Source organism: Podarcis filfolensis (assembly GCF_964270895.1).
Source record: "Podarcis filfolensis genome assembly, chromosome: Z".
Classification (NCBI taxonomy): domain Eukaryota; kingdom Metazoa; phylum Chordata; class Lepidosauria; order Squamata; family Lacertidae; genus Podarcis; species Podarcis filfolensis.
In genome coordinates, this window is record NC_139617.1 from 3793471 (window position 1) to 3814064 (window position 20594).

Below are 20594 nucleotides of genomic sequence, written 5' to 3' on the forward strand. Positions count from 1 at the left end.
CAGTGTCGAACAAGTATATTTATAGCAAAAATAGGCTTTTACTCTCTTTCCCACATGATGTTCTGTCCCCCCCCCACAAAAAAATCATTTACACAGTAAACAGGTCAGCTGCCGCTGTGTGCACTGAGCCAGCTCCTGACCTCCCTGATGTCTTCAGCTCTTAATGGTCCCTTTCCACCAGCATCTCTCCACCGCAAACTCCCCACCATCCTGCCTTGCACAAAGTGAGAGTCTCCCAAAAGGTGCAGGATGTGCACAGTGCTCCACATATATAACAAGCATGCACAACTGCCCAAATGAAGGGTGACCGTAGCGCCTTGTGCCAGTAAGGAGAGTGGGCTTGCTGTGTTTCCAGAGTGGCATTTGCCAGCATTATAACGGGACCCCAGCCCTCCTGGCTCGGTGGTGGGGAAATCTTAGCAAGAGCATTTATAGATTACAGGGAGGCCCACCCAGAACCAGCTCCCAGCATCAGACTGTGCTCCTTGGGAGGGGGTAAAAAACAAGGGGATACGTATTGGAGGAAACCCACCTTGGGCAATGAGTGAAAGTGTTCAGGAGTGCAAGGTGGGAATCTGTGGAATCTCTGCAGCTTTGCTACAACCAAAGCCAAAAGGTGCTGGGGAGTCACAGCCCTCTTTCTAGGCAGCCATGAAATCAGACATCAGGAAGGGGAAGCAATTGGGACAGCTGGGGTGGCCGGGAGGCAGACTGCAAAACTGGTATAACTTTGGGAATATAAAAAAGAGCAGAAGTGGAGGCCAGGAAATGACCATTGAGGGCAACTCTAGAAAGAGTAATGGAGTGGAATTCTCTCACTGGGAGGAGCACTGCAGGCCCACCTGGTGCTTTCCCACCATCATTAGACTCCAACTCCCATCAGCTCTTGTAAATATGGCCAGCAGTCAGAGGAATGATGGGAGTTGTAGTACAGCAAACATTCAGAGGGCATGCCAGGTTAAAGAAGGCTGCTGCAGACCTCCTCCCTGCTGGACCAGTAGGAAGCAAGAAAGTCCTTCCCTCAAAGTCCAGGGACTTATCTTTTCCACAAGTTTGGCTTAAAGCCACTGACCACCCCAACTGACAGAACATCCAAGACCCAAAGTGGGCTAAGACATTGGCACAATTATGAGCAGCAGGAATGGCACAAGGCAAGGAAAGGGTCCTCTAATACTGTAAAGGACGCCAGAAACTCAGTAAGAGCTGCTACAACTGGACCAACAATGAATTGCAATGACGACCCCACCCATCCCCATTAAAAACATCTAGCCACCATGTGGCTTTCCACACCCTTTGCAGCACACACCTGCCTGCAAAAGGGTTGTGTGGACAGAAATGGCTCCAAAAGCTGTTGGATAGAAAACACCCTTGCACGCAGCCAGCCATCTGACCCAGTACTTTCTCCCAGATCCTCGGAGCTCAGCAATTGCACAAGACAACAGAGGACCGCTGGGAGGAAAGGCGCATCTTTCTCTTCACATCTTAAGAGGGGAAGGGAAAGCTATCAAGTAACTGAAGTCGCTGAAATGGCATGGTGCATGAGCCAGAGTCCAGGGGGTGCTCGCCTGCAGCCCTCTAGGAGACCATGTACTGAGTGATGGCTCGAAGGGCGTAGAGCAACTCTGCCTGCAGCCGGGCTTCCAGGATGAGAAGGTTCATGTGGACCTAAAAAGGAGCAGAAGAAAAAGGGATGGTTAGAGGAGAAAGAAGCCTGACTGGACCACAGGGCAAGGGTTAAGTACATGTGAGCTTGTTGGAGCAGGCCAGTGGCCAATAAGATGCCCGTGGGAATCACACAAACAGAACATTAGCTCAACAGTTCTCTTCCATTTTTCATGCATCCTGAATCTTCAAAAATTCATCTCCATTGGAGTTCATTCACAAGTTATAGTGTTTTAAGAACCTCATTGGAGCACCAAACTACCAATGGTGGCTACTGTCTCCCTCTACAGTTGGAGGCCGTATGCCTCTGAATTCCAGTTGCTGAGAACTGCTGCTAGAGAGAGTGCTTTCACCATCTGCTTGCGGGCTTCCCATTAAGGCAGCTGGTTAGCCACCGTGCTAGACTAGGGAGGCTTTGGGACAGATCCAGGTGGGTTCTCAAGTTCACCCAGCCCACCTCTAGAACATCTCTCCTGCACCATTAACTGTGATTGGACAGAAACATATGAAACTGCCCAGTACAGAGTTATTCGAGTGCTGGTCCATCTAGCCTAGCATTCTCAAGAGCAGCAGCATTGGCAGCAGCAGACTCCCAAGACCTCAAGCAGAGCAGTTTCCCCAGTCTTGCTGCTCAACCTTCTGCAGTAGATGTAGATTGAACCTGGGACCTTCTGCATGTACATAATACTCTCTATCCACCAAGCTCTCTAAGCTATTGGACCTGCCATAAGCTCAGTGGTTGAGCACATCAACTTTTAATTAAGTGTGGTAAATCAAGATCAGCACAGCCTATTAAATTAATCAAACCATTGTTTGTAATCCCTCCCTCCTGTGTTGGGACACATTAAATTGCTCACTTAGGAAGGGGTGGGTTGGGGGAGAGAAGAGAGGAGAGAAACCCAACCTCCTTCTCTCCAGTGCCCTCAATCCTGCAGTCTTGATATAAAAGTTTTTTTAAAAAACAAACCAAAAAAAACTCTCTAACAACCTGGCATTTGGTACAGAAAATGATTCATGGACATCCAATTCCCCCAGGGTCTTAAAAATACACAGGGCCAGCCAACTTCTTTGAAAAGGCAGCAGCAGCAGAGATTAATGTCTTTGCCAAGCAAGGTGGTTAGATCCTCAGGTTGCAAAGCAGGTGGCTGATTTTGCAGGGCAAAAAAAAAGAACACAGCCGGCAGTAGAACACACAGAACTATGGGCACATAAGCAAAGCTCACTCAATTAAAAAGCAGGGCAGGGTCTGCATGTTGGTGGGGACCAAAAAGTGCATGTAACACTCCTTGTCCAAATCTCTGTCAGGCCAGCACTGTGCTGGAATCTCTCCTCCAGTTTCTCAAAAGTTTTCTAGCTCTGTCCTTTTGCCTCATAAAGATGTCTTTAGCAGACTGTGCCTGTTGGGTTATGAGCTTGCTTATTCATTGCAAGAGGGGTATATTGCGCATGTTTTATTTTCCAGCAAATCATTCTGCAGCCTCTCTGGCTGCCCATGCCTCCTAATCTGAAAAAAGCCCCAAAGGGCGAGTTCTTGTGGTGTCTCTCTGTGGGCTTTAATGGGCATGGGGGCATCCAGGGGTGCTGCGGAGTTCAAGCTGCTGGAGTGTGATGGTTTGTAGAATGAAAGAAGAGACGACCAATATACACACAGAGCCTTGGGCACCTTAGAAGTGAAGTACAGAAGACAAAGCCCCTGCCCCCTACGGATGAGAATTTCACCACACTTTCCTCTTCCCTTTAAAAATTTTCAAATGCAGTATCTTCTTTCCTCATCTTAATAACTGACAAGTATGTTGGAGTGGTGGGGCAAGGAGAGAAAACAAATATTTTAGGCAGAACAATTTCCCAGCTGCCATTCTAACAGGGTTTTTTCTGGTGGGGGAGCATTCTGGATTCACTGCAAACATCAGCTGAGCGAGGAGGAATGCAAACATCAGCTGAGCGAGAACTGCCTGCACCACATTACCATGATGCTCCAAAAAGAGAGGGCATCTCACCCCCCCCCCTCAACAATTCACCATTGGAGATGTGGTTTTGTTGCTGTTACTATTGCCTGTAAAATGGATACAGCCTGGGCATCACCAAGGAGCAGACTAATACCCCTTTGCCCAAGACACATACACATTCTCCACCAGCAATAAGGTGGCAAATTCAGAAGTGCCAGGATCCCTTCAGGATAGTCACAGACACACACAGACACACCCCACCCCCTTCTACGATTATACAATGATCTTACCATTATACAGTAAAAGCAATTAGAGATGCATTGTATCTCCATGTGTTGCCTCTCGGCTAGATCTGCTATTTTCTGTGCATGTACATAAGCAAATGATTTGGAGTGCTCCAGTATCTTCTTTTGAATTTAAGCGGTTTTTTCAGCACCTTGTTTTTTCAGTGTTATTAAATGCTCAGCTTTGGAGCATGGAGAACAACTTCTCCTTGGTGTTCTTCTGATGCTCCTCCTCCAGAGTGACCCTGGGAGACCGTCCTCAGTGGCTGAACTCACCTCCTTTCACTCCCGATGGGCTCCAGTCAGTACAAAGGGAGAGAAGACCTTTTCTCAGTGGCTCAAAAGCTCCCCTTTCATGTGACTGGGCAGCTTCAGGACCCTGAGGTAGAAACCGTAATGGGTCTTCAACCCCTGCAATCCCTGGACCACCACACCTCTGTCCTCCATCCACTCACAAATCCTGCTATCTCTAACCTTTTCGCTGTGCTTGAACTGCTTCCAAAAGTGTGTGAACGTCTCCTGATCCAACTTCTCTGGGGTGCAAGTCACAGTTTGTATGTAGAGCTTGAGTGTCTGTTCCAGGAGCTGGTTCACCTCTGAGTAGTCGTAATCATCATACCTGGAATGGAACAGCAGTTACACAGGAGCTGGCAATCAGAATAGTTTCTCTCACCCTAAACACATGTCAGTTTCAAGCCAGATTCCAAGATGCCCTGGGCGAACAGGAATTCTGCCTGCTTCCTCCTCAGCTGAAGCTTAGGAAACTAAAACAAAACATTTGCCGGAGCCCAGGAGAATGATCTGGTCCAAACCCTCCTGTCTCTGAAAGGCAGCTGGCTCTCCAGTTCCTGAACACACACACATACAGCAGAAGCAGAAGCTCCAAATCCTTCCCTGCAGGGATCTTGCCCAGATCCATAGAATGCAGCATGCACCCTCCTCAGGTGCTTTTCCCTGCCTGGCATGTCTCCCTGATCAGCTACACTGCCTCTCCTGGGTGGGGGAGATTTTGAAAGGGTGTGTGGCAGGATACTGAAACCTCAGGGTTTTGCTTTGAGCTGGGACTGTGGCTCAGTGGTAGAGAACCTGCCTTGCATGCAGAACATCCCAAACTCACTTCCCTGGCATCTCCAAGTAAGGCTGCGAATTGCACTCCCTGTCTGATACTCTGGAGAGCTGTACCCAGTCAGAGTTGCCAACACTGAGTTACATGGACCAACAGGTGTGACTCCGGTACAAGGCAGATTCCCCGGTGGTCGGAATGTAGCCTGCTTTATAGAAGGTAAGTATCACATCCATTGCTCAGACTGCTGTTGCCTCAGGCCTCATCCACTACGTCGGGCTGAAAAAAACCTCCCCAAGTCCTGCTTTAAATGGGTGCAGCAGAGACTAGGCTGAGTGGGGAGAAATGGGATGATTCCTCATGCTGGGCTGTAGTGCCTCCATATATATCTAATTCAGAATATAAACAATAACGGTATATTATTAATCTCTATTATTGCTATTTTATTACCGTGTGTGTGTGCATGTGCATGTGTGTGATTTATTCATTTATTGTGAGAGGCTTTTTTGTGGAACCTCGTTCAGCTGCACTGTATGGTCCATGGTGGTAAATCCAGCAATGGAAAATTTATGTGGTGCCTCCCTTCCCCCGATGCCCTAAACAGGTGCTTATTTTGCTTAGTGGTTAATCCAGCCCTGCATTAAGCACAGTATGTGGCCTGGCTTGCTTTCTAAAGCCCCCCGTGCACCAGTTCCACACTGGTGAGGGACAGGCAGGGGGTGTTTTTGGACAAGAGCTTGGTCCCCCACAGAGCACAGGAGAGACGGGCGAAGGAAGTGGTTACCTGATGCCGAACATGGAGTGGACGTAGTTCCACACGCTGCGCTTGAACGTGGCTGGGTCACAGCCCTGCCGCTTTGCCAGCACACAGCTCTGGAGCTTTTGGACCTTTTGGAACTTGTCGTCTAGCAGAAACCCGATGTCAGTGTACAGCCTGTTCACCAGTGAGAAGCCATGGTCTGCCCAGGAGTAATCCTGCCAAAAAGAAAAGAAGAAAAAAGGTGGGTCGAGAGAAAGGACAGATAAGGAAAGGCAGAGGGAGGGTGCCACCAGCAGCCCCCAATGCAGGCTGGGGAGGACCAGCAAGCTTTCTGTGCCAATTCTGTCCCCCGCAACTGTGCAGGACATTTTCAGGGGGATCATCACCACTCAATCACAGCCACTTTAACGCAGCACCTTTGTAACATTTGTGAATTTTTTCTAGAAATATTCTGCAATTGCATTGTAGATTGATGCTGTGTCTTGATATTCCACATGTTTTGTGGTTTTTACTACTTGTGTTTATTTCGCTATGAAATTCATTGTTGCTGAATTAGGGGACTCAAAATGTGGAATTTATCACTGTCATTATTATTACCATTAGCAGCAGCAGTACGGAAAGCAGAATTTTGAGTTTTTTGCGTGGGTTTCAGCTGACATGTGCAACCTGCTTAGAGGTTGAAATATTAAAAGGTTGTGCAAATTAAAATGTAATAAGCATGTACCTGCACACAGAATATCTGTGGTTGGTTCTCATTAAGCTGAGCAAAATCCTGGTACCCAAAACTGGGGTCTTCAATGAAGCAAGAGATGTCTGTGGTGCCAGAAATTTCACCATTGCAAGCTGGAAGCCAGGTACATATAAGCAAAAGAAAAAAGAATAAGAAAGCTGTGTTGAAAGGAAAAGGAGAGGGGCCTTGGAGAAAAAGCAGGGTGTGTGGGTGTGGGTGCATGCATGATAGTACTGCATTCACTCCCTGCATGCAGAAATGTCTCCACCCAGAATGTTCTCCTGCAGCCTTACCTAAATGGAGGTTGGTCCATGTGGGCAAACAGGCAGTGCCCCACCGAACTCAGTCTGTTTACAGCTGCCCCCACCTGCCTGCCTGCCATCATGCTCACTACCAGTCATAGAACCATACAATTGTAGAGTTGGAAGGGACCATGAGGGTCATCTTGTCCAACCCCCTGCAATTAAGAGCCTCTTGTTCTACAGACTGAGCTTTCCCAGCCCAGATGATGGCAATGCCTGCCAGCTTCCTCCTCCTTGGTCTCAGCGTTGGCCTTGTCAAACACAGCAGGGAGGAAGAAGAGGTAGAAGCTAGAAGCAGCTGGCTCTCCATGCCATGGGCTCTGGTGCCATCTACTGTTGGCCTCCCTGCCTTCCACCCCACCAGTCCCAACGAGTGGCTGCCACCACTGGCATCCACCAGCATCCAATACCCTTCTTAGGCATTACCTTCTTCCCTCTCAGGTGTTCTCATCTCCTCCCGTGCCTCATTCTCCACTTTCAGCTTGTGAATGCGCTCTTGTAGAGACTCCACCTCCGCACAGGAATCCATAGACTGCAGGCCGGCGGGGGGGGGGGGGGGAGAAAACACCAAAGAGTTTTGCTGGCTCCCAGTCCAAGAAGGGCTCCTCCCCACCCAACCACAGTCTTGATGATCAGTCAGACCAGTGGTGCATCCAGTATTGTCTACACTGACTGGCAGCAGCTCTCCAGGGTTTCAGGCCGGGGATTTCTCTAGTCCTACCTAGAGATGCTGGGAATCGAACCTGCAACCTTCTGCATGCAAAACAGATGCTCCACCACTGAGCCACAAATCCCATGTTTCAAGTACAGAATATTCCTGCCTTCTCACCATGCCCACTTCTCTGTATACCCCAACCTCCCTTCCCAGCCCCCGGAGCATCAAGTGCACCTTCTTGCGGTTGTGATGAAACACATCCTGGCTGCAGCCATTGTTGACTTCACAAAAGCACAGGCTCCCCGGCAGTGTAAGCTTCAGCAAGCCGTCTGGCGGGAAGTCTTGTTCACAGCCACATCCAAAGGCAAAACTGGCCAGTGCATGGTAGTGGGCAAGGAGCACAACAGCATGGACCAGTTCTGCCAGGGACCAGCTCTCCTCCCTGATCTGCAGCAGCTTCTGAAAGGGAAGCAACAGAAGGGGAAAATCACCTCTGAATGCAGCCAGTGGCCTCAGTTCCCAGGAACCCCACATTCCAGACACGGAAAACCTCTCACACAGCTGTCAGAATGCTTCATTTAATCCGTGCCCTTAAATTTATTCCAGCTGCCTGTTTTAAGTTAGGCTTCACACCTGCTTGCCAGTATTTCAGTTGTGGCTGCCATTTATCTTAACATTTTGACAGAATTGCTTCATTGTGTATTTTGTATTATGTGTGTTTATTGTGTGCAGTTGGTTTTAAAGTTGTAAACTTGCTTAAAAGCCAATTTAGGCAGCATACAGATTTAATAATGATGATCCTAGTAATATTATTAAAATAATAAAAGTATTGCAATGGAAAAGTTTGAGTCAAATGAATTATTATTATTAATGCATGTGCAGAAGCAGGTGTGAGCACAAAGGCTCTGCTGCATTTACAATGGGGATGAATGGAGACTCCCAACCGTATCACCATTCCCTGCTAGATTCCTTCTGCACAGCCCCACAGTGTTACCTCGAAGTGCTCCTTGCCAATGAGCCATGGCTGGTGTGCCAGGATCTTGTTAATCTCGCTGAGTCTTTGGAGTTTTGGGGGGATGTATTCTAAGCCTCTCAGCCACTGAGGGTCACCACCCACCCTCAGGAACTGCAGTGCATGTAGATTCACTAAGTATCGACACCGGTGCCGGGCAGCTGCCTGCAAGAGATGCAACAGGCACATTAAATACACTCAGAATCATAGAAATGTAGTGCTGAAAGGGACCCTGAGGGTCATCTCATCCAACCCTCTGCAATGCAGGAATCTCAGCTCAAGCATCCAAGACAGATGAGCACCCAACCACTGCTTAAAAACCTCCAAAGAAGGAGAGTCTACAATCTCCCAAGGGAGTCTGTTCTGCTTGGCCCATGAGGACAGGCATCTTGAACAATGCGCTTAGCGCAATGTGCTTTTCATATAGAGGCTATTTTGGAGGCAATGCAGGAAGAAGGCAACTGGCATGTATGCCCAGTTGTGCAGCACCCTTAAGGCACTGCACAAGTGCTATAAAGGTCTGGGCAGCAGAGGATGGTCCATGAGGACAGGTGGGGCACTGCCTCCCTAACCTCAGCTTTCCTTCAACCAGACCCCATGTGTCCGCCTTTTTTACTAGTGCAGAGGGTGGCACTGGCTGCCAGCTTCCTCATTCTTATCCTCATAGGGAGGAAGACAGGTACAAAGCCTAGAATTAAGTTGGCCCTGCCTTTCATAGACCCTGTTGCTTTTGCCTCCTCCCTTAAACCCACACCAGACCCAACGGACAAGAGACAACACAGGGTTATGAGCAGCTCCAAACCAATAACAGCAAACTGGTGCATAAAATGGAGGAAGTGTGGGGTGAAAGGGCTGAGTGAGACCAACAGCTGTAGCAAACAAATGAAACACACACACACACAGAGCGTTTGCATGGCAGCGGAACCAGCTTTGGTTACTCCAGAAGTTTTGGACTACAACACCTAATCTGGCTGGGGCTGATGCAGTCCAAACAGGTTGGAAAAGGCTGCCTTGTGCCAACAGGCAGGTGCCGAGCAAGCTCTGGCTGGAGCCTGGAGTGTGAGTGCACCTGGCCTTTTAAGCCAAAGGTGCCACGTTGAGGGCTGGCTCCCCCCCACTCACCATGATGGCGATGTAGTGGCGGCAGTAGAATGGCAGCGGCCCATCCATGTGCAGTAGGTAGTGTTGCATCCGGAGGAAACTGTCCAGGTATTGCGGGTGATATCCCATCTGCTGGCTTATGGCTTCGAGGCACCCGCGGGTAGCCAGGGCTTTCACAAAGAGCAAGTGGGAAGTCCTCTCTTTGTCACCAGCACTCATCTTTGCTACCTGGGGAGGGAGCGGGAGGGGAGGGAGGGGAAGGAGGAGAATGAGAAAGGTGCTTTGTGTCCCCCCGCTGCTCTTTTTGGGAACAGGAGAAGAGGGTGATAACAAGAAGAGGTTGACAGGTGCAGCGAGAAAGTGAAATTGCAAGCTCATGGAACGCAATGTGTCTCAAAGGCAGGAGTTGCATTTATTACTGATTAAACTTGTAGGGGTGTTGGAAGCTGCCTCATACTGAGTCAGACCAGTGGTCCATGTCGCTCAGTATCTTCTGCAATGGGAACCTTCTGCAGCCCAGGGGCCGCGTTCCCTTCTGGGCAATCTCCCAAGGGCCACATGCCAGAGGTGGGTGAGGCCAGAAGCAAAAGTAAGAGGAGCAAAGACTGAAAATTTTACGTTTGTATGGTAGGCTAGATCCTACACACACTCACCAAATCCTCAATATCCTCTATATCCTCCATCCAGAAAACCAAGAAGCATTATGAGAGTTCAAGGGTACATTCCAGCTAGGCAAAAAACAAACAAAACAGTTTGGATTTGAAGCAAGATCAGTGAAGGGAGCAGCATGGGGAGAGTTCCAGGGGTCAGAACCAGGAGTGGAGGGTCACATCCAGACCCCTGGCCTAAGGTTTCCCACCCCTTCTCTACACTGACTGGGAACAATTTCCCAAGGTTTCAGACCAGAGCCTTTTGCAGTTCTCCTGGGAGAGACCCAGAATTGGACCTGGGACCTTCTGCAGGCAACAGAGATGCTCTACCACACAAAGATTCCCAGGTGCGTCACCATTGCAATGCACAAATCAGTACAAGAAGCATACAACCAGCGACAGACACAACAAATTATTAAAGAAAGCCGAGCATCACAATATCAAAAGATCAAGCAGCCCAACAGCAAGTCTAAGCAACGGTCATTCCCATTGGCCCGAGAAACCAACTGCATCTTAATCTGCTGCTTAATATGGTAGGGGGCAATGGGGTCTCGGTGGAAAGAGACTGTGTCCCCATCATCTGAGAAAAGAGAAAATGCCCTTCTCTGGGAAGCTGACTGGGTGTTAGAAGAAAACTTAGAATTGGGCACTTTCTTTGTGGGTTCAGGGCTGCACACAGTTCTGGACTATAAATAAGTGCATGCCGGCTGCTGGACCAGAGCAAGGGTCCATCACTTGGTGTCTCACAACAGCCAGCTAGATACCACTAGGAAACCCACAAGCAGGATACAAGGGGGCTGACACAAAAAAAGTTTTATTTTGCCACCATGTAGAAGCAATACACCATTAAGTCTAATTGCACTAATTTCTGATATATCTATTTTTGCTAGGGAAGAGTGAAGGTAGAGGAAAATGTATCACTGAATTCTTCCCTCCCAATCAGAAGACACTAGATTGAGCCCCCAAACCCTACAGATAATTTCACCAATCACTGCACAGGTCAGTTTACACCCTATTGAGGACTAGAAGCTCATTTCTCCCCACTTTTTTTTTTTAATGAAAGCCAAGGTTCCTCGGATACCTTCCTTGAACAAACTAATCAAAGCAGACATTTGTTATCAGTGATTCTGCCATGAAGGGCTCCTTCCTACAAGTCCTTGTATCTCAAAGTCCAGGTTCACATGCATTTTACCCTCCAGCCTACCCCCTGAAATATTCAGCTGGTCTTTCCAAGCCAGAGGGGCTCCTGCCTCCCACTTAAATAATCATTCAGGGGAGGCTCAGGCTCAAATCTCACCCAGAGCCCCATAAACAGATTTTGAGCTAACCCAACAGATAGTGCAAAAACTGTATGAATTGCAGGTGCCTGAGAGCATCACTTGCCTGTACAGCAATACAAACAACTCTCCCTCTCAGTCTGCAATGAGCTATGGATAACATTAAGGCAAGTCTTGTGCAGACCATTTAAGATCTGGGAAGTCGACCCACCCACCCACCCACCCACCCAGGGCTTTGGGGCTCTTCTACCACTACTCCCTCACTCACCCATATGCATCGAGGCTGGAACTCATGGCAAATAGACAGAGCAGAGAAGGAGGACGGGACAGTGGAAAATCACTCAGTTTCACATATCCAGGCGGGGTACCCCACTCCTTCAGAGTCTAACAGGGCCTTAAAATAACATTCGTGAACTCTAAAATAAAATTAGAAAAAGCAACACCGGGAAGTGATGCGGCAGTGGGGTCAGTGGAAGTGCCAAAGCCTGGCCTTCGAGCCTCAGGAACTTCAGAGACTCCACCTGGTCCGGACACACCAGAGTTCTGTGCAAGTTAGTCACAGGGGTCTTGTGCCAGAGTCCAGTTCAGAGGGAGCTCACTGCAGCTCCTGCTTTATTTTTAACATGCTCTGAAAGGAGGGGTCTAGGCTCTCCCCCCCCCCATACACGCCTTCTCCATCTCCCTGATGAGTAAGTAATCTAGTAAGCTATTGGTCCTGGAGATGCCCTCTCTTTCTGTATATACAACACACATATAAAGCACACCCTCTTCCCAAAGAGAACCCTGGGAACTGTCACTCACCCCTCAGAGTTGCAGCTCCCAGCACCTTAAACTACAGTTCCCAGCATTCCTTTTCCTTTTGGAGCAGAGGGAGGAATGTGTTTTAAATGTATGGTGTGGATGCAGGCTAGATGCATGCAAGTGTGATGGACCACCACCACTCTGCTTTGGGAACAGATGAAATTCTTTGAACCAAGGTGCAGATGAACGCCAACCGGTTCTTACAAATGCTTGTGCTACTCAGAGAAGAGTCCATTAAAATGAATGACCCTGACTAACTTAGGTTCATTCATTCCGATGAGCCTACCCTGACAAAAACTTACAACCCGATGTGAAGGGAGGGGAAAAACACCCCAACACCATTTTACAGAATTGTTTCGAACAAGTGGCAGATTAACCATCAAGGGAACAACAACAACAACGAGAACAGAGAGAGAGGCTGATACGTGTTTTGGGGGAGCAGGGTGCACAGTTTACCAGGGTGCTTCTTCGCCCACCCCTATCTCCCCAAACACCCGACACGCAGAAGCCAGCCAACCTCCATCTTCAAGTGGGAGAATTATAAACAAGGGGGCGCACCCTGGGGAAGCGAGAGGTCTATACCTCCAAGCAAAGTGAAACACTACGAGAAGCACGGACAGCAGCAGCACCAAAATGGGGGAGTGTGCGGTGGTCTCTGCAGGGCGGTGCAGAAACCCTGAGTTCCCTTTTTAAAAAGGCTTTCCAAAACGCAACATCTCGGGGAAACCCCAAAGAACACGCCCCCTCTTGAAGCCTTAGCAGCAGCTGGACCAGTGACGGCCCACTCTCCCGTCCCGGTAGCGGCCCCATTGTCTCCCTGCCGGCGCGCCCCCCAATCCATCTATGCACCCACCCACCCCCGCCGCAGCGAGCGGGCCGCAGCGCCCCCTAGCCGCACCACCGACGAAACGCAGGAGGAAAAAGAGAAAAACAACTTTGATTGGCAGCGCGGGGAGGCGGAGGAGGAGAAAGAAGAAGAAGCGGCGGCAGCAGCATCCCGCATCCCTGCCTCTGCCTCCCGGACTAGGACAAAGAGAGCGGCGGAGGCCGAACGCGCACAGGCTGCGCTCCAGGGACGCACCGGACAAACAGCCGCTCCGGATGGATGTGAAGAAGCGGAGGGAGAAGCAGGGCGGCAAGCACCATGCCTCTCCCCCCGGACGCCCGTTTCCTGATGGGTCCTAATCCTGAGAGGCAGCGGAGAGCCTTCTACGCCCCACGCCCGCCCCCGGCTCTCCTGCCCTTAGGAGGTTCAGCTACGCCAAGAAAGCAAAGCAAGTGGGGGAAGGGCACTCTGGGGGCGCGACGTTCAGGGACCCCCCCCCCAATTAAAGAGAAAAAGTCCACCGCAGGGTTTTTGTGGGGGGAAGGTGGGGGACACAACACGCACGTTCCGGCTGCAACTTCAACGGCTCGCATGCTTTTGAGAAGCGGGGATCCGTAGCATTCACCCGCTGTCAGGAGTGGACTGGAGGAGGGGGCGTGTGCACCCCATCCGACCGGCGCGATTGACTCGCCAGCAAACGCCGGCGGGGCTTGGAACTCTTTGCTTACTCTAGAAATTGCACCCTCCTCTGACCCGGCTGCCACAAGAATCCCTTTTAAACGAACCCCTTCGGACGCGGCGCCAGCGCCCCAAACCGGCCACCTCGGGGGAGGTTGTTCTACGGACGTGGTGGAATTTGCAAGCGCGGAGGGTCTGTGGAATGAGTTTGTTGGTCGTGCCGCTGCTGCAGCATTTAAGCTGTGCAAGCGGGAAGTGAGCCCGAAGTGAGCGTGATTTTAAATGAGGGGACTTCTACGCCCCTTTCCCTCGGGGGTCTCCTTAAGCCCTGCAAAGACAGTCACTGCCAGCATCTCAGAGGATCTCCCGCTTACCTGCAGCCTATGGCACTGTTTTCCGCGGGGATGTTCCGTGCTAGCGGGGCAGAGTATCATTTTCACCGGCCTGCCGGGTTTTCCTCCCTCACTGCATGGATACGGCCACTACCGGACTCTGAGCCGCGGCCAACCGGCGAAGCTTACAAGCCCGGACAGCCTAGCTGGAGTTAAGAGGAGAAGGGGCGTGGCCCACCTCCCAACGCTGTCCAAACACTGCAGAGGGGCGGAGCCGAATAAGGAGTCCTGGCCTATCCCGGACGGCGGGGCGGGGCATGGGGAGCCTTGCGGCAGGAGGCTTGCGTAACCACGTGGGTCCGAATGGAAAGTTACCTGCCCGTCAAGCGCCTTGTCCCCGCCTATTTAGGTGAAAGGGGCGGGGCCAAGGTTCCAGCGTGGTATTCCTTGACAGCTCTTAAAGGAGTCGCGCCTTATTTTTGCATGTGTGTTTTTGTGCATGTGTGTATGTTACTCTGTGTGCGTGCGTGCGTGTGTGTGTGCGCGCGCTTGTATGTGTATGTGCATGTGGCTAGCTTCCTCCTATACCTGTTGGTTTACTCGGAGAACCCACTGAAGTCTTCAGAAGCTTGTAACCTGTAAAGAATAGCAAGAACACTTGTATTAATAAAATAAAATTTAAAAACCAATACAATTTTGGTTATTCGGTCCACTCTTTGTTTTTCCGTTTATAGCTCCAATGTATATTACTGCAATAGTTTGCCGTATACATACCGTAAAATTTCTCATTCGATATAAATACTCTGTATATGGAGCTCAGTCACTTTCTTCTCCTCCCCCCACCCCCCGCTACAACCCCAAAATCCTGAGCCCTGCAGAATGACAGAAACATAGAAATGTAGAGGTGAAAGAGACTCCACGGGTCAACTAGTCAAACCCCCTGCAATGCAGAAATCGCAACTAAATAATTCCACACAGATACCCCCACAACCTCTGCTAAAAAACCTCCTAGGAAGGAGAGCGTACCACCTCTTCTGGGAGTCCCTTCCACTGTCAAAGAGCTCCTACTGTCAGAAAGTTCTTCCAGATGAATCTCCTTTCCTGTAGCTGGAATCCACTGGTTTGAGTCCCACCCTCCAGAGCAGGGGAAAACAAGCTTGCTCCCTCTTGCATGTGACGCCCTTCAGATATTTGAAAATGCATCTCGTATCTCCTCTGTTTTCTTTTTAGCAATCTAAACATACCCAACTTTCTCAAGCATCCCTCGCATCAGAGTTGGATTCCAGAGAGTTGATCGTCTTAGTCACCCTCCTCTGTACATGTTCAAGCTTGGCAATATCCTTCGTAAATTGTGGTGCCCAGAATTGGACACAGGACTCCAGGTGTGGTCTGACCAAGGCAGAGTAGAGCGGTACTATTACTTCCTCTTGATCAAGACACTATACCTCTGTTGAATCAGCCTAGAATTGGGTTAGCTTTTTTGCTGCTGCACCACACTATTGACTCATGTTAAACTTCTGGTCTAGATCCTTCTCACATGTACTGCTGACAAGGCAGATGTCCCAAATCCTATATTTGTGCATCTGGTTGCTGGATCCTACAAGGCAGTACAGAGCTCAATATTTTATTCATGGTTTTCATAGCTTGTAACCAGTTGATACTGGTGTATTCATGTTATGAATACCTGCCTGCAATTTCTTTCCTTACTGTTGGTAGCATTCTAAAAATGTAAATTATATTAGGGGGGCAGGGACACAAGCACTATTGCTATCTAACAACAGACACAGTTTGTGTCACAGTTTCTAGTTTGGGCAATGAGCCCCTGTGCTGGCTGTGGTATAATGACAGAACTCTGCACGTGCACAAAGGATTCTGACATTCCAAACTGGTTTTAGTAGTGGGTACGTGGAAATATTGCTCCATTCCTCAGGAAGCCACTATAGGAACATCCCAGCAATCCTTGTTCACAAGTGAGCTGCTGCGCAGAAATCCCAAGGACTTGCCCACCCAGCGGAAAAGGAGGAAAATTACGGGAGTGCCTTTTTTATTCTGACACCTAGCACAGAAATACACTTCGGCAATTGCATGAGTAGAGGAGGATCCCTGGGTTTTAGAAAGATTACCAGGAGAGAATATGGATATCATTATAGATAATCCCTTCTGCTCATTATGAAGGCCATTGGTTGGTGATGAAACATCAAAAGCTTTGTGCCCTAAGTAACAACATTCCCTCATCTGAATGCAAAAATGGAATTACAGGTCATTGCCAGGTACCCACAAGCAGGTGCTCACCCTGAGCAAGCTCAGTGAAGCTGCTGACCCAGAGTGCGGCAGCTGTGAAAAAGGCAAATTCCATGCTAGGGATTATTAGGAAAAGAACTGAAAATAAAACTGCCAGTATAATAATGTCATTATACAAATCTTTGATGCATCTGCATTTGGAGTACGGTGTGAATTTCTGGATACCTCACCTCAAAAAGAATACTGTAGATGTGAAGGAAAGAGGAGGCTTCGCTCTGCCAGACTTGAAATTATATTATGAAGTGTCATGTCTCTGTTGGTTGAAAGAATGGATAAAATTAGAAAATACAGAGTTGCTAGATTTAGAAGGATTTGATAACAGATTTGGATGGCACGCGTATTTATGGTGTGAGAAGAAGAAAAATCATAAAGGCTTTGAGAACCACATTTTCCAGAGATCTCTAATAGAAATATGGGATAGGTATAAAAACCTATTAGAACCAAGAGTTCCACACTTGTTATCTCCGTTAGAGGTTATGAGTGTAAAGAAAATCAATATGAGAGGGAGTTGGATTACATATGGAGAGCTGATAGGCAAAGAAGGAGGAAAATGGAAAATGAAACCCTATGAACAAGTAAAAAAGTATGTATATGATTGGTTGCATTACTTCCTAGTTAATGAAATGTTCAAAAAGGATTTTAAAGAAAATGGATATGCAGAAAAGGACTCAAAATTTCAAATAGAAATAATAAATAATGATTATAAAATTTTATCAAAAATGTATAAAATGCTGTTGGAATGGTATACGAAGGATCAGGAAGTTAAATCGGTTATGATACATTGGGCCAGAGATTTTGGATATAATATACAATTTGATGACTGGGTAAAAGTATGGAAGGAAAATATAAAATTTACGGCATGTACTGCGTTAAAGGAAAATGTAATGAAAATGGTATACAGATGGTATATTACACCGGTAAAATTAGCGAAAATGTTTAAAACATGTAATAAGTGTTGGAAATGTAAAGATAAAGAAGGGACATTTTACCATATGTGGTGGGACTGTAAGAAAGTGAAAGGTTTCTGGGAGATGATATATAATGAATTGAAAAAGATGCTGAAATATACATTTGTAAAGAAACCAGAGGCTTTTCTTTTAGGAATTGTAGGAAATGAAATAAATAGAAAGGATTGCAAACTTTTCCAATATGCAGTAACAACGGCGAGAATATTAATGGCCCAAAAATGGAAACAGGAGAAATTACCGACGCTTGAAGAATGGAGAATGAAACTGATGAAGTATGCAGAATTGGACAAATTAACTGGGAAGATTAGATATCTACGAGATCACAAGTTCATCGAGGACTGGGGAAAATTTGTAGAGTATCTGAAAAGTATATGAGATGAGCAAATAATGCTTATGGGATTTCAAGAAGCTCTGTGAAAATTTGAGGAGTATTGTAAAAAAGAAAATAAGATCGGGAGGGTATATTAAAAGGCAATATTAAATTTAGGAAATGCATAATTAAAAATTAAATACGGATGATTGGCAGAGAAGCTGAAGGAAGTCCAAAAGAGAAAATTTGTGATAAATTCTGATATGGTATTATATGTATATTTGTATTGAAAATTAATAAAAAATATTATATATATAAAAAAGAATACTGTAGAGCTGGAAAAGGTTCATAAAAGGTGAAACGAAAAGATCAAGGGGGTGGAGCAACTCCCCTATGAAGAAAGGTTGCACAGTGTTTGGGACAGTTTATAGAAAAGGTGAGAGGTGACATGGTAAGATTGCAAAATTATGCATGGCATGGGAAAAGTGGAGGGAAGTTTATCTTCCTCCCTCATAACTCTAGAACTCACTGACATCCAATGAAACTGAATGTGGGAATATTAAGGACACATAAAACGAAGAATTTCTCTATGCAGTAAAGAGTTAAACCGTGGAACTTGCTCCCACAGGAGGCAGTAATGGACACAAACTTGGATGCTTTTAAAAGAGGAAGCAACAAATTTACAGTGGAGAGGACTATTGATGGCCAGAAGCCAGGATGGAATCGGAGGAAGCAATTCTTCTGAATATCAGTTGCTGGAAACCACAGAAGTGGGGAGAGTTGCTCTTGTGCTTGAGTCCTGCTTGCTGGTTTCCCACAGGCATCTGGTTGGCCACTGTAAGAACAGGGTGCTGGACAAGATGGGCCATTGGCCTTTACCCAGCAGGCTCTTCTTCTCTCATGTTCTTAACCTCCTGATCCAGTTACCCATTCATATTCTCTCTCTGGGTTTTAATGCTTTTCATCCTCATAGCAGACACATTGAAATTAATCGTCCCAATTAGCTGAGGTTCATTAATTTCAGTGGGTCTACTCTTAAACATAGCTTGTGAATAAGTAGTGATAGCAAGAAGAGGGGAAAAGAGGGGCAGGAGGTTTCAGGTAGGGGGCCCAACTTGAATAAAATATTGGGGAGGGGGGCAATAAGCCCCACCCTGCATAACTGATCACATGACACGGTCACACACACTGTTCAAATGGCAATGCCCATCAGCTTTGGGGGGCCCTCAAATATTTTATTGGGGTGTGTGTGTGTGTGAAGACCCCTCGGTCTCTAGGAGTTTGCTCCTATGGCTCCCGGAACTGACACAGCACCCCCAACTGCAGAGATGTGGGCCTCAGCAGGTGCCCCTGAGCTAACCCATTGCACGATTGCAAGATTTAATGCTAGCACACCCCTGACCCTCATAGCCTGCCCCAGGATAACTGGTGTAGGTGCCTATCCTGATTCAGATTGCAGTGAGACACAATGCCCCAACACAGCAGCTGCCTGCAATGCAGAAACACATGGCATTAACCAATTAATTGACTGATTGATTTTAATTTAATGTGTTTATATGCCACATTTGCCTCCAATGAGCTCACGGTGGTATACAATGTTCTCTTCTTCCCCATTTTATCCTCACAACAACCCAGTGAAGTGGGCTATGCGCAAAGTCACCCAGTGAGCTTCATGGCTGAGTACGGATTCAAAACCTTGTCTCCCAAGTCACAGTCCAACACTCTAACCATTGCGTCACCCTGCCTCTCCACACATGTTCAGGGAGCTTTAAACCCTGTTAATGCAGCAGCCATCATGAATTGCCTTGTGATATAGACTTCCTTGTGCCTTTTCTCTCCACGCCCTGATGTCTTTGTCTATTCCCTCTGGTTGCAGATGGCTTGGCTCTTCTCTCTCGGTGTGCAATATTCACAGCAGGTATTGTCCTGATTACTTACACTGCATTAGTTTCCTTTTCCTATTTTGATTTTTATTTCAACTGTTTTTAAAGATGGGGACAAAGTACAGAAATTGACACTCTAGGAAGCAGCCAATGAAATCCCAAGCGTGCAGCCATATGAACAAATAGCTGGGATAGCTTGGAAGAGCATGTGACTCTTAAATCTCACGGCCATGGGTTCAAGCCCCATGTTGGGCAAAAGATTCCTACTTTGCAGGGGGTTGGACTAGATGACCCTCATGGTCCGTCCAATTCTACAGTTCTATGAACTCCATTTACCCAACCATTTTTAGTCTTCCAGGGTTCCTGAACAGACACATCCATGCTGTCAGAAGAGATTTAAATAACTCAAAAATTAGCTTTAGCTGTTTAAAAAGAGCTATTTAAATCCTTTTTTTATTCTCCTCTGCTTCTCACACTGTGAAACATCATTTGGAACCTTGTTTTGTAGCCAGGGCATCTCTTTAAAAAAACCAGATCTAGAAGCTTGGCGGTTGATTTCCATTTTGAATTTCTTCACTGACTCAGATCTGAGCTCCCCTCTTTGGGCATCATGAATCAGTACATACACCCTTGTTTTCCCCCAAATAGGGACAGAAAACCAACAGAACTCCTGCTTTGATTGGGTTTCACACCCTAATGCAGCTTTGTCTCCCAACTTGTCTCCCACAGCGCATAGTTAACCTACGAAACTCCCTTCCACAGGCAGCAGTGATGGCCACCAACTCAGATGGCTTTAAAAGAGGAATGGACAAATTCATGGAGGAGAAGGCTACTGAGGACTACTGGCCACAATGGCTCTGCTCTGCTACTAGGGACAGCCCATCCCATTTCACCACCTAAAGCGAAATGGGAATTCCTGCACCCTGCTATGCCCTCCCACCCCAGTTCCACTGCCAGAATGCCCTGGCTCTCTCTGAATTTGCAGAGCGCCAGGGCATTCAGCAAAGTTCTGCTGCTTGACTTCTCCACCTGAGAGGGGAGGTATCCCAGCAG

The 20594-nt window shown here is 47.7% G+C and overlaps 1 protein-coding gene across 4 annotated transcripts; it reads right to left on the minus strand.

The window, feature by feature from the left end:
- Window positions 1-14767, minus strand: LOC310754028 (sestrin-1-like). Of its 4 annotated transcripts, none has more exons than XM_083595455.1 (10): window positions 14122-14767; window positions 10169-10243; window positions 9537-9743; window positions 8397-8579; window positions 7637-7861; window positions 7174-7279; window positions 6440-6558; window positions 5740-5930; window positions 4367-4511; window positions 1-1665 (listed from the first exon to the last, which is right to left on the minus strand). In XM_083595455.1, exons 2-10 carry the CDS (start codon window positions 10196-10198, stop codon window positions 1576-1578), a joined length of 1296 nt encoding a protein of 431 aa, XP_083451581.1. In that variant the 5' UTR covers window positions 10199-10243; window positions 14122-14767; the 3' UTR covers window positions 1-1575. The 4 variants fall into 4 exon arrangements, with proteins under 4 accessions (XP_083451581.1, XP_083451580.1, XP_083451579.1 ...); XM_083595454.1 differs by lacking the exon at window positions 14122-14767 and adding an exon at window positions 11711-13085; XM_083595453.1 differs by lacking the exon at window positions 10169-10243.
- Between the last annotated feature and the right edge of the window lie 5827 nt (window positions 14768-20594).